The 14,842-nt window shown below is 39.6% G+C and overlaps 1 protein-coding gene across 2 annotated transcripts in view; it reads right to left on the minus strand.

The window, feature by feature from the left end:
* Positions 1–2,760: 2,760 nt before the first annotated feature.
* PSME4 (proteasome activator subunit 4) overlaps positions 2,761–14,842 on the minus strand; it is a 114,942-nt gene continuing 102,860 nt past the window's right edge. The window contains exons 42-47 of one of the 2 annotated variants that reach the window (XM_044263953.1): positions 12,542–12,670; positions 11,466–11,621; positions 8,149–8,311; positions 5,638–5,771; positions 4,857–4,995; positions 2,761–3,883 (exon numbers count right to left, since the gene is read on the minus strand). In XM_044263953.1, coding sequence (XP_044119888.1) covers positions 4,861–4,995; positions 5,638–5,771; positions 8,149–8,311; positions 11,466–11,621; positions 12,542–12,670 — 717 coding nt within the window. In that variant the 3' untranslated portion in view covers positions 2,761–3,883; positions 4,857–4,860. Of the gene's footprint in view, positions 4,309–4,856; positions 4,996–5,637; positions 5,772–8,148; positions 8,312–11,465; positions 11,622–12,541; positions 12,671–14,842 lie in introns of both variants that reach the window. The other variant, XM_044263952.1, reaches the window with a different exon arrangement.

Genomic DNA, 14,842 nt, shown 5'->3' on the forward strand with positions numbered 1-14,842 from the left:
CTCACAATTTATCCTGAGGAAGTAATTGAAGAAAAATGTTTTAAGCATGAAGTTATGAAAATATTTTTAAAAAAAGATTTTATTTACTTGAGAGAGGGAGAGAGAGAGCAAGCAGAGAGAGAGGGAGAAGCACACCCCTCTATGAGAAGAGCGCCCCACTTGAGGGTTGATCCCAGGACCCTGAGATCCTGACCTGAGCTGAAGGCAGATGCTTAGCTGACTGAGCCACCCCAGTTATGAAAATATTCATTGCAATGTAATCCGTAGTCGAGAAAACTGAAAAACCCTAATGTTCAACAATGAAGAAACACTGAACACATTTATATTTACAAGGCAAATGGTCTTTGTGCACAAAAATAACTATGAAGACTATGTAGAAAAAGTTGATTTTTTAGTAAAGCAAAATTCCTCTGGCTACACTACTAACCACAACTGGCCACAATCCAAAGGGCTTGGCAATGTCGCGTATCGGGAGTATTTGAAAACACCTTTTTCATACTTTTTCAAAAACTACTTGTTTTTTTCACAAAACTTTCATTCACATTAAGAAACTAGGTGGCTAAATTTTCTTCCTAAATATTGAAATATAATTTGCAAAGTTTTTGTTTTTTAAAGGATCCACTCAGAAACTAGATTAGCCATGACAACCTCAAAGATATACTTTCCCCTTCCCTGACCTAGAAACCTACTCAACTCTTCCACACCCGAACAGCACTGACTTCTCAACTTTGGCCTGCTTTCCCCATCCTTAACACTGTTCCTGCTGCTGTTCTCCATTCTTTTAATGCAACATACATTTAAGAACTACCTTAGACAATAGTAGCCACCCACCCCTTTTTTTTTCCGCATCCCTTTAAGTCTTGAGGCCACTGGTAGAAAATTTAGGGAATTAAGTCACTCACAGGATGACCAGATTGGGGGATCCAGGTAATAAGCAACATCTACACCCAATGTCAGAATTATAGAACGTTCACCAGAGGTTTTCAGTTCTGATGTACAGCTGAAACATATGGAGCTTTTATTTATTATTTACTTATTTAAAAGATTTTATTTGACAGGGAGAGACACAGTGAGAGAGGGAACACTATAGGGAGAGTGGGAGAGGGAGAAGCAGGCTTCCTGTGGAGCAGGGAGCTGGATGCGAAGCTCCATCCCAGAACCCCAGGATCCTGACCTGAGCTGAAGGCAGACACTTAATGACTGAGCCTCCCAGGTGCCCCTATATGGAGCTTTTAAAAGACACTGACGCTTGGGGCATGTGGATAGCTCAGTGGGTTGGGCATTGGGACTCTGGATTTCAGTTCAGGTCATGATCTCAGGGTTCTGGGACTGAGACTGGTGTGGAATCCTGGAACCCAGCAAGGGGGCTCCGCACTCATCAGGGAGTCTTCTTGGGATTCTCTTCTCACCCTGCCCCTCCCCCACCTCACACAAGCATGCACTAAAAATAAAATAAATCTTTTTAAAAAGATACTGACATCTGAGGGCACCTAGGTGGTTCAGTTGGTTGGGTATCTGCCTTTGGCTTGGGTCATGATCCTGGAGTTCTGGGATGGAGTCCTGCATCAGGCTTCCTGCTCAGTGGGGGGCCTGCTCGCTTTCTCTCATAAATACACTCTTTTCTTTTCTTTTTTTTTTTCAAAGATTTTATTTATTTGACAGAGAGAGCACAAGCAGACAGAGGCAGCCAGAGAGAGGGGAAAGCAGGCTCCCTGCCGAGAAGAGAGCCCAACATGGGGGCTCCATCCCAGGACCCTGACATCATCATGACCCGAGCGGAAGGCAGAGGCTTAACCCACTGAGCCACCCAGGTGCCCCCTCTCATAAATAACAATCTTTAAAAAACAAAAAGGACTGACACCTGAGTCCCACCCAGAGAAATTCTGAGCGCAAGATGTCACAGAAGGTGCCCAGTATCTTTTATTTTTTAAAGTTCCCACTTGGGGCTCCCTGCTCAGCGGGGAGCCTGTTTCTCCCTCTGCTAATAAATAAAATATTTAAAAATAAATAAATAGGGCGCCTGGGTGGCGCAGTGGGTTGAGCCGCTGCCTTCGGCTCAGGTCATGATCTCAGGGTCCTGGGATCGAGTCCCATATCGGGCTCTCTGCTCAGCAGGGAGCCTGCTTCCCTCTCTCTCTCTGCCTGCCTCTCATTCTACTTGTGATTTCTCTCTGTCAAATAAATAAATAAATTTAAAATAAATAAATAAATAAATAGATAGATAGATAGATAGATAAAGTTCCTACTTGAGGAACTTGCTAAGGCATAGTTCAATACAGTTTTAGAAAAATCTGTGGTTAATATATAATGTAAAGCCTCACAACTTAAACTGTCATCTCAGGGCCAGGCATCAGTATCATGAACTAGCAGCATGAATTTAAATTCACATTTTAACAAAGTCCCCACGTGATTCTTAGGCACATCAATATGAGAATCAATGATCAAGACCAGTACTATCCAACAGAACTTTCCGTAATAAAAGCATTTGTCTGTGCCACTCAGTAAGTAGCCATACCACTAGCCGTAAGTAGCTAATGAGCACTTGAAATGTGGCTACTGAGAGGAAATGAGATTTTAACTTATATGTAAATAGTAAATAGTAGCTATTGGCTGCTGTACTGGACAGGTCTGATCTAGGTAATTTGGTTTGGTTGGAGAGCATACATATATGGATCCAGGTCTATGGATGCAAAAGGAATGGCATGAGAGTCACTGCCTACAGAACTGTCTTCTCTTCTTAATGAAGACAAAAGCCAGGTGTTAAAAACAATCCATTTATTGGGTTTTAAACTAGTTACACAATTGAAATAATCAGTTTGGCACTACTCTATACAGGGATTATGCCTGTGTACTCTGACAATTCAATACTGTACCAGGACCTCTGCTGTGCTTAGGTCTGTTTGGAGTCATTAGCAAGTAGATACTAAAAAATATACTGTAGTGTTCCTTTAAGGAAGACTGTACAGGGTGTGTTGCAAGATGACATACACCAGCTTGTGAATTACTTTAACCTAGAAGACACCTCGCATTCTATAAACTTGTCATAGGCAAACATGTGCTGTTTGCATTTAAGGATGCACACAAAATGTTACATAAAAATCCAGACATTCTAAAGATAAATGAACTCAAACAAAACCCCCACACCTCAGCTTTTGTAACATGAAAAGATAGGGAAAATAATTTAAAAACACAAAAAATGGCATTCAATTGGTACAAAAGCCAAAAAGTCACTATAATAAAGAGCTACATGTGAATCTTTACAAATTACACAATGCTGCTGTGTAAAAGGTTGCATCTGTACAAAGTCTTGCCAGTGCTATCTCTACAGTTTATACAGTCTTTTACATCTATATAACATTTATTAATAAACAAGTCAATTAAATATAAAGACTTATTAGTCTCTCAACGATTCTGCAGGCAAAAAAAAGGAAGGGAAAAAAAGAAAAAAGAACAAAAAAAGAAAAAAACTTACAGAATTTCCACAAACACAGCAGTCTTCCATTAGGTGAAATATAACAGTTTTCAAAGAGGGTTGATCAAACAGTATATGTAACGAATACAGGTAAAAATCAACCAGTCAGGGTTTTTATTATTGTTGTTGTTTATTTTCAAAATCACACATTGTATACACACACAACAATCAATCAAAAATTTATTCACCAAACCCCCAGTTCTTTTCAGCAACTGCTCTTTCTAATCAGCACCAAAAACTCCAGTCTGTGGGAAGCACGTGGACACAGCCTTCACTTCTGTGTCTTGGTGGAGCACTCCATCAGGTCCTTGGTTACATTCGAGATTCGCCCTCTTTTCCTTCCCTCTTCATGGCTCTCCAGACCCAAGGCTCTCAAAGGCTTCGATTTACGGCTCACAGCCCTACTACCATCTACACCCAACAGCCATTTGGAAAAAATTCAAAATAATTTGAGATGAATGAAATGACATGACCTGTGTTACAGATAGGTATTTTCCATTACAAGTGAACTGTTTATTAATGAGTTCCTAGACTCTGTTTGGTCTTGGATGCCATGATCATATTGGGTAATTATTTCTAGTCTGAGACATTGTGGCTTTATCAGATGCCTCAAAGAAAAAGTGATCAATACTCTGGAGACACTTCCAGACAAGTTAGGTAATCAAATGGCAGCTGAGAACCTGTGGAACGGAGACTAATGAGACCAAACACAGAAGCCACCAAAATGATGAGAGCTCAGCGGAGGCAGAGTTTTAAAACCTGCAGAGAGCCGCCACAGATGGCACCTGAGGATCTGGAATTTTTGATGAAAAGAGCTTGAAGTGAGGACTACTCATCTGTATCAGGGAGGGAAAAAAGTCTCCATTAGACAAAAGGACATGCTCTAAAGCATAGTAAGTGAAATTTCCTTTCCTCTTCTTCACCTAGTAGAAAGGTTTCTGGGGGATTCTCTTTAGCTCAGGATGGAAAAGAAATACTCAAGAATCCAGATGAAATGTTCTCACTACTGTATACAACCTAAGGTCCTTAGGGCAACTAAAATGCCCAGGCCCCACACCAGAGGCAAAGGACAGTAAGATTTCTTTTAACTAACCACTCCCAGGCTAATAAGCAATGTCATTTATAAAGATCCAAAAGCAGTCACATCAATTCTCTGCATTATTACCTGAAGCAGAGAAGCAGGGAAAAATTCTCTGGAAACTTATATGCACCGGCCATAACAAAAATCATACTGACGTTTTAAAAAAATCATCTAAATGAGGACATCTAATAATGTCAGCAAAAAGAAAAACTTATGAACACCCACTTCTCAGTCATCAAACCAAAGATACCTATCTGCCTGAGGATGTAAGACTTCTTTAAACTCAGCATTTTGCCAACTTACCCTTCTATGCATAATAGCACGGGGACACAAGGAGATCGGTGAGAACAAGCAGCTGGTCATCTGTGAATTGCTGTTTGTGTTCCTGCCAGTTGTCATGGTGCGTCCTTCGGAAATTGGATAAGGTCTTTTTTACAGTCATCTGTAGGATAGGCAACCCATATACATTTTATTTTAACCTCTGCAAGATTAAGATTATATTTAGGATAATCTGAGCTATGTAAAAATCTCTCTAGACTCAGATCTCACACTTCACCAGCTGCTGCAAAACTAACAAGCCAACTGCAACTTTGCAAAGCCACCGAGCTCACTTTAAAATGATTGGCTGCACTTTAGGACAAGCTCCTGGCATTTGCCCCGTGTTATTAAACCAGTTTCAATACACAGCCATGTCTTTTTCCCAAGTGAGAAGGACAAAGCCATTGGTCTTTGCAGTCGTTTAGACACAGCTGTTCTCTAATACCATCACAATTTCCTATTTAGTATTAGCTCACAGTTAGATACTTCCTAGATATAAAATATTAGTAAAATAAAAGTATAAAGGTTAACTATCCTGACGACACTGACAATATTTTACTCCCACTGGGCTGGGAGAGACAGAAGCTTTATTAATTTCTTTGCTACCAAAAGATCTCAAATATACATGAAGGCAAGGCCTCCACAAGATCCTACTAATCACTGTTGAGTAGGCTTAACCCTGGCTGACATACTAGTAGCAGCAGCTTTCTCAAAAACATCACTGATACAGTATGTGTGCAAAGAAATTAACAAAGAAGAGTTTTACCTCAATTGGCTGTGGATCATTCAGGTGTGCACTGAGATTCATAAGGAGCTGGGGCATCCAGGTGGGAACATCGTAGGGACTAGAAAGAACACATGCACCAAGTCCTAGCACCCCAGCATGACGTTTGACCAACTCTGAAAAACAAAACAAAACAAAAACAAAAACAACAAAACCCCACCAATATATGTGCAAATATTTACAGGATTCTATTGCACATGTCACAGTGAAATAAAATTAGTTTTTGATAAAGCTGTTGTTATGTGAATTTCTACATTTAAAATGCATCTGTGTGTACACACACCAAAGGACATGATTTTCAGGCTGAACTAAAGACACAGCTGTCCTTCAATGACAGTGGAATTACATCTAAGTCAGAAATGCATAACACATTTGTTAGGACTTACACAGTAACAGTTTCAACCAATTCATATCATATGCAAAAGTGCAATCCCTGATCTTAAAATAACCAATTAAAATCAGATAGATCCCACTTTTCTGGATAGATCCACAGAATGGATAGATTCATGAGGCAAACATACTGTATATGAGGAATGTCTGTTTCTCAGAGCTGCAGTGTGTCTGTATTCTACAGAGTCTCCATTCTTTCTTTCTTTTCTTTTTCTTTTTCAGATTTAATCTTTCTCTAGTGATAGAAACTACTGCTTTCAAATTCTCCTCTTTTTCTTAAAGTTGTATGTGTGTATTATATGTGTATACATGAAATATGGTGCCTAGGGAATTGAAGTTAATAAAAAAGGAATACAAAACAGAATTGTAAATAATGCCATTTGGGATAACAAAGGTCTAAAAATAAAACTATTTTGGTACTTAAGTATTAAATTATTAAAAAACAGTTCTCAAGCAAAGCAACTAGAACATTCATTGTATTAGGTCATTATATGACTTAATTAAAACCCTTTTGTAATCAGCACTGAAGAGCTTCACATTCCAAGCACTTCCTGCAAATCCAGTAAGCTTCCTATTAAGAGTTGTTCTATATATTTTCCATTCTTCGTGACTATAGGTAGCAGTGGCAAGGTCAATGGCTCTTTGCAACTGTTTATTATTATTTTTTAAAGATTTTATTTATTAATGAGAGACAGCAGGAGCAGGTGGGAGGATTAGAGGTAGAGGGAGAAGCAGACTCCCCACCGAGCAGGGAGCCTGACGCCAGGCTCAATCCTGGCGCCCTGGGATCATGACCTGAGCTGACTGCAGACACTTAACCAACTGAGCCACCCAGATGGATCTACTTATTTATTTATTTATTTTAAAGATTTTATTTATTTATTTGACAAAGATCACAAGTAGGCAGAGCAGCAGGCAGAGAGAGAGGAGGAAGCAGGCTCCCTGATGAGCAGAGAGCCCAACGCGGGGCTCGATCCCAGGACCCCAGGATCATGACCCGAGCCAAAGGCAGAGACTTTAACCCACTGAGCCACCCAGGTGCCCCTATTTTTTAAAAAAGATTTTATTTTTAAGTAATCTATGTACCCAAAATGGGGCTTGAACTTACAACCTTGAGATCAAGAGTTGTATTCTCCACTAACCGAGTTAGCAAGGCGCCCCACATTTAAATGTCTCTTTAAATATGACATAGTAGGGTGCCTGGGTGGCTCAGTTGGTTAAGTCACTGCCTTTGGCTCAGGTCATGATCCCAGAGTCCCGGGGTCGAGTCTCACATCAGGCTCCCAGCACTGCCGGGAGCCTGCTTCTCCCTCTGACCTCCTCTCTCATGCTCTTTCTCACTCTCGCTCTCTCTCAAATAAATAAATAAAATCTTTAAAAAAAAAAAAAAAGTGACATAGTAATCAGATCTGATTCTCCTGTTTATCTTCTTAATTATAGCAGAAGATCCTGTGAGGACTTTTCTCATCCTCTCTCCAAATGCCCAAGAAGTATTAGTGAACAGTAGCCCCTCCAAACAAAAGAAAAGCTTGTTTTGGGGCGCCTGGGTGGCTCAGTGGGTTAAGCCGCTGCCTTTGGCTCAGGTCATGATCTCAGGGTCCTGGGATCGAGTCCCGCATCGGGCTCTCTGCTCAGCAGGAAGCCTGCTTCCTCCTCTCTCTCTGCCTGCCTCTCTGCCTATTTCTGTCTGTGAAATAAATAAATAAAATCTTTAAAAAAAAAAAAAAAAAAAAGCTTGTTTTGTTTTCTTGGTATTTTCATTGTGTATTTACACCTAAGCTATAAAATCTAAAAACAAGTATTTTATACTCTCCAAAATAACTCATTCTACACCCCTCTTTATATCAAGTGATTTCATGTGGGCAGGCAAACCTGATTCATTTCACAGGTATATGCCGCAGCGCACAGGTTCCTCTGTGCCTCTCAGTTTTCGCTCTTCTCTTCCAGGTCTGGCCTGCTGTAGGCAAAGCTTATTGAAAGCAGTGATAACTATTCCTAGGACCTAGCAAAGACCCAGGTACATACAAGTATTCAATAAATATTTGTTGAGTAAGCCTGGTTAATTCCCAAAAGGACGTGCGTACTTTAAACCAGCACTGTTACCTGCAGAAGGAATCGTATCTCCTACAGAACCAGGGTCTCGCTTTCTTTTCTTCGGTAGTTTCGTTTTGCAAAGTTGCTCAAAATGAATCTGCATAGGGCTGTCCATGGTAAGGAAGTTACACTGTAAAAGACCGCTTAAGGTGGTAGCAGCCATTTCTCGAACCTGTAGAGATAATCAATTCTTAATTTAGAGCAGAGATGCCAACCGTCAGGGGAATACTGGAGGCTGGGAGAGTGGTGGGAACGGGCTAGGGGACTTCCCCAGACTTCTGTGTGCAAACTGTGAATACTCTCATGCTGGTTCTTCTGGGAGGATTCATCAGATTCTCAACAGGTCTGTGACCTCAAAATGGATGAAAGCCACTATATTAGGGCTGCACTAAGTAAATGTTTAACTATTTCATACAAAATTTAATTTCTCCATAAATTATTTTCCCACTGACCGGCAGCTGTCCTTCTCAGGGCTGGAACTTTAAGTGCAGTGCCAGAGCCCAGCATTAAAATGAATTTTTCCTGGACTCCACACCTCTTATAACTGCTGCTGTCGTTTACGTTGGGAACACAAATACAGAGCAATCTGTATAACTGGCATATGTTGTAGAGATTTATATCCAGTTTACTTCTTAGGAATTTCCCAGGCTGCTGTCAGACTACAAACACAGTTTACCAAAGTACCAAATGCATGGAATGGGAACTCAAGTTTTGGGAAAACAAAAAGACTCCAATAAAATGTTGTCATCTTATAGACATCACAAAATTGCTGCTAACCTTTCATAAAGATAGGCAATAATAATTTTGGGGGAAAAAACTCTGCCTAAATATTTTGCTGTTCATTGCTTCGAAAGGTTTTTTCTTAAATGTTTTGACAGTTTTGGGGGTACTTAACATTTTCATTATACTATTAAATGAATTACATTATAAACTGTTTTACTACATCATACTTGGTTGCATTATTTCCTTTCATACCACGATTCTTTCTTATAGTCAACTACTGATTAGAGTGCTTTCAACTTCTCACTACCATGAGAATATTCTTAATTTCTATGTTTTTCCCATATTGCAACATATTTTTAAAGAGCAGATTCTAAGAATTACTAAAGAATTACTAAATTTTTTTTTAAAAGATTTTATTTATTTATTTGACAGAGACAGATCACAAGTAGGCAGAGAGGCAGGCAGAGAGAGAGAGGAGGAAGCAGGCTCCCTGCTGAGCAGAGAGCCTGATGCGGGACTCGATCCCAGGACCCTGAGATCATGACCTGAGCCGAAGGCAGCGGCTTAACCCACTGAGCCACCCAGGTGCCCAAGAATTACTAAATTTTAATGTATGATTCTAAGATTACTAAATTTTAATGGGTGAACAACTTCACTGTTAACTTTGTGGCTATCAGTTGCTTTTCAAGAGCCACTGCTAACAGACTATGACACAAGACTAAGTGGAGTACTCGCTACATACCTTGCCAACTCTGTTATTATCATTATACATCTTTTTTAAGTAGGCTCTACGCCCAATGTGGGGCTTGAACTCATGGTCCTGAAATTGAGTCACATGCTCTGCTGAGTCAGCCAGGCACCCTTAAACATTTTCCTTTAAATCTAACAGTTTTCTTTAAACATTTCTCATTTAGATTATTACAAAGTGTTTCAGTATTATGAGTGGCTCTTGCTAATTATGACTGATACACAGTATTCTGGGTATTTTTGTTAAAGATTTTATTTATTTATTTGACAGACAGGGATCACAGTAGGCAGAGAGGCAGGCAGAGAGAGAGGGGAAGCAGGCTCCCTGCTGAGCAGAGAGCCCGATGTGGGGCTCGATCCCAGGACCCTGAGATCATGACCTGAGCCAAGGCAGCGGCTTAACCCACTGAGCCACCCAGGCGCCCCCACAGTATTCTGTTTTAAAAAATATGACAGAAGTGCCTGACTGGCTCAAAAGGTAGAACATGGTACTCTTGATCTTTGGGTTGTGAGTCTCAGCCCTACATTGGGTAGAGATTACCTACAAAAATAAAAAAATTAAAAAAATCTTTAAAATAATGATAGCTTTAATGGATGTCATGGTTTTATTTATGGTAACAGTTATGCTTAAGCCTACTACATGGAATATAAATATAATTCATGAAAAAGTTCTACAACAAGGTCTAGCAAACAATAAGTGCAATTTAATGTCATTGCTGTAATATGTAAAATTAGGAAACACTGATGTTCAAGATTTCCACCTCTTCATTTCTATTCCTTTAGTTATGAAAAAATACAAGTTAAAAAAATTACAGATAGCTGTAAATATTGTAAGCCTTTTCAAGCTGTTATAACCAACTGTGTGTGAGTACCTAAGGGGCTAGCAATATCTACTCCCAGAACACAAGAAAGCTGGATTCCAAAATGAACAGGCTCATTAGGGAGCTGGAAAAATTTCCATTCTCAGTTTCCTATGGATGCAATCTATTTTTAGTGCTCTCAAATAGAATATATAATTACTGGGAGTGCTCCACTACATAGAAAACCCAAACAATTAAAAAAGTACAAATTTCACAAAAATTTCAATTACATTTTCTTTACCTAAGGCCAATTTCAAAAGTTATAACTTATTCCTTATTTATTATAACACACTTTTCTTGTATTATACTATATTGACTAAGAGATTTATCTTTTTGTACAAAATATCAATGTAACCTCACCACAAAGCTGCCTTTAATTTCCCTACCAAGGAAAATAAAAAGGGGCAAAAATTCTAACTTAACTGGATAATAGCATCTGTGGGTAGACTTTTATTCAGAGAGCACAAGTGTGTATAAGAGTGGAGGGGGCGGGGTAGAGGACGAGGGAGAGAGAGAATCTCAAGCAGGCTCCACACCCAGCTCAGAGCCTGATGTGAGGCTCAATCTCACAACCCTGAGATGAAATCAAGTCAGATGCTTGACCAAATGAGTGACAGAGGTGTCCCTAGATTTTTATTCTCTTAAAACTGAAACTGCCAATACGCCCATTCCTATTAGTCCTTTAGAAATTGGTAAGATAAGTAAAATATTATCACCTGCAATTTCATATATAAGAAAATTTTGGTTTACAAACATTACTTTCCCAACTGCAAAGAGACACCAGAACAAGAACATGCCCAGTGTTTGTTTCATTTGTAGGACAGGAAATCACCATTAGGGTATCAAAATGAGTAACACAGGTTAATGTTAAAATTAAAGTTACTTTTAATAATTTATGCTTTAAAAAACTCATCAACGCATAAATACTTTTTAAAGGGGGGGGAACATGATGCTTTCTCTAAATTAAATTTTGATTTGCTAGATCATAAATTTTACCTCTAGTTGTTCATCCTCCAAAAGACTTATAACCAGCCACCTGATGTCTTTAACTGCATCTTCATTGTTTAGGAAAATAAAGAGGTTATAGAATACCATGGTCTGGAGGTAGGTCAGCACTGTATATCTAGCATGCCAAGAACTGCTTCTTGCTGTCTGTGAATGAGAAGAAGTAGAAACACTGGGAAGAGTGCTGCCAAGAGCAGGAGGTGACAGACAGAAATGACACACAAATCCTATCATCTTCTCGAACACCTCTACTTCACAGGCATGGGTAGAGCAAGCTCGTGTTACAGTTCCTTCTAAATAGAAGGTTGCACGAACATGTTCAGGTACAGTTAGTTCTTCAGAATGGTTGGAAATAAAGGGTAAGGAACAGACAGACAAAAGTCAACTTCAGAGAAAATTATAATTCATACTCTGACTCCTCTAAGAGTTGTACATTATTTCCTTTTACTTCATTGCAGGTAGAGTAGTGGACTGAAAGCAATGACTGAGACCTGCTAAATTCCCCCATCACAGAAAAAACAAACAAACTGGGTTGTTAAAACACATTTTTCAGTGACAATTCAACTTAAAAATCTGAAGACCATGGGAACAGGTCCACTTTTTATGTAACACATGTATGACCTGGGTAAAGGCTAAGCATATGGTATACTAAAAATGCAGCCAGAAAATATATAATCACTTAGGTCTTTTTTCCTTCTTTCTTTTTTAAACCAGAGATTGGGAAACAGAGGTGAATAAAATAAAGGGGAAATGGTTAAAGAGAATGACTACCCCTCTTCCCTCATAAGCACTTTGCACCCAAGATGCTTCAATAATTAGCTCTTTGTGTAAGTAGGGAATTTGGGGGGTTGAATGATCTCCCCAAGCTCACAGAAGTTGGTGGCAGAGGCAGATACAGAATCTACATCTGTTTCTTTGGTCAACAGGTATCTTTTCTCAGACTAAAATAAAAAAGTCAAAATGAAAAATAAATTTCCAGTACTGTGTGCACTACAGCTGACTTTGTGAAATTCTTAGGGCAACCAAATTCTAGCCAAAACACAAAAATATCCGGTAGACATTCTTACTTGTTTTAGCACCTGAAGTACCAAAGGCACTTGATGAGGGTAAAGCAAGCCCTGAGACATTAGCGATAAACATAACTTTGCATCTCTTTTCAGTTCGTCATAGCTGTTGTCATTTTCCACTGGGGCAATCTAGAGAACAATAAAACAAAGCAAACACACAATTGAAACAACAGCCAGTAAGTACAAAGGCATCCTTACATAAAATAAATCACATTTTTACTTTTAACAACTTCTATGGGAATTTTCAGATATGTACAAAACTAGGGAAAGGACAAGGAGTCCCCATGAATCCATCACCACTTCTCCCAGCAAAATCCTCCCATTTCTTGCTCCCCATGTTTCCCCATCCCCTAATTAAATTATTTGGAGCAAATCCCAGACGCATTTCACCCATGATTATCTTATTATGTATCTCTAAAAGATAAAGTCTCTTACTTTAAAAACCTGGAATGACATCAGCCATAAAAATTCATTGCAATTAAAATATAGAATATACAGTAGTGTTCAAATTTCCCCCATTACTTTGTAAACTGGTTGTTTAAATCTGGTTGAATGTGGTGATCTCACACTGCATTTGGTTCATGTGGCTCTTAAGTGTAAAATGTTCTGTGGAAGATGTATTTAAAATAAATCTCTAAATTCTCCCTACCCTCTTTTTAAATTCCTTGCCCCTTAAAAAAAAAAAAAAAAAAAAAAAAGAGAGGGGGAGGGCCTGGCTACTTGGTTTTGTAGTGTCCTCTACGGTGGCCTTCCTTCTCTGACTGCATCTCTGTGGCGGCATTCATTGGCTCCAGTATGTCCTGTAAAGTAGCAATAGATCTAGAGCCTTGATTTTATTAAAGTCTAATTCTTTGAGCACAACGTAAGTGGTGTGTACTTCCTTCACGTATGGTCAAATTTTCTTTCTGTGATGAACCACTACAAAAAAAGGATTGCAAAACGGTGACACTGCTTTCTTCTTATTACATGGAACGGTTCATACAGAAAAGCCTTCTATCCCTCAGAGGGTTTCCTTCCTCTGATAGTGGTTTCCTTCCTATCCTCCAAAAGTAAACAATGAATTTTTAAAACAATGGTCATTATGAGCTAATGAATTTGAACAAACTTAATGGTTTTAGTCTTACTGGTGCTCGAAATGGCTCCTGATTTAACACAACTGTTGCATTCCTGGTTTCTGGTAGGACAATATGAATTAGGTTTGCCCTGTACATTTCTTGGTCCTAACCTGAAATCAACTTTTTCTCCATGGAGCCCTGGTTCTTCTAGCAGGAAATGATACCTTTTTAGAAACCGTCATCTGGGCACTACGAGCACTGATCACTATTAAGCTGATTACTGGTTATGGGTTTTTTGTGGCCAGAGCTAGGAAATAAGCCCATTTTTAAAAAAGATTTTATTTATTTATTTGACAGACAGAGATCACAAGTAGGCAGAGAGGCAGGCAGAGAGAGGGGGAAGCAGGCTCCCTGCTGAGCAGAGAGCCCGATGTGGGGCTCGATCCCAGGACCCCGGGATCAGGACCTGAGCCAAAGGCAGAGGCTTTAACCCACTGAGCCACCCAGGTGCCCCTAAGCCTATTTTCTTTTTTTTTTTTTTTAAGATTTTATTTATTTATTTATTTGTCAGAGAGAGAGAGGGAGAGCTAGCACAGGCAGACAGAGAGGCAGGCAGAGGCAGAGGGAGAAGCAGGCTCCCTGCCGAGCAAGGAGCCCGATGCGGGACTCGATCCCAAGACGCTGGGATCATGACCTGAGCCGAAGGCAGCTGCTTAACCAACTGAGCCTAAGCCTATTTTCTAAAGAAAAGCAGATCATGAGATCATACTGGTATTTTCAAATTTAGGATTACTGAGATTTTACTAAACAGCTGGATTTTTAAAAAAGATTTAGAGAGAACACACATGTATGCACAAGTAGGGGTAAGGGCAGAGGGCAGACTCTTCAAGCAGCCTCCCAAGATGAATTCGGAGCCCGGCACTGGTGATCCTACAACCCCACCAGCCATTACCCGAGCTGAAATCAAGCGGATCAACCGACTGAGCCACCCAGGCGCCCCAAAAGCTGGATTTTTATATCCTGTCACTCATGTTACAAATTTTGGTTCCTAATGTTAAAAAAGGAATAGGGCCAAAATGAAATTACTTGCCCCCAACACTGCAAACTAAGACTTAACTGTAGTTTCAGTCATTATGGTTCTGAAAGAAGGAGACTCCAACCAGTTAATTAGGAATTAACTGATTAGTAATAGTAAAGTATACCACATGGTAGACCCCTGCCTTGTCTGAAATAATCTTTTGTTTGG

This window comes from Neovison vison, chromosome 8 (assembly GCF_020171115.1).
Source record: "Neovison vison isolate M4711 chromosome 8, ASM_NN_V1, whole genome shotgun sequence".
In the NCBI taxonomy this organism is placed as follows: domain Eukaryota; kingdom Metazoa; phylum Chordata; class Mammalia; order Carnivora; family Mustelidae; genus Neogale; species Neogale vison.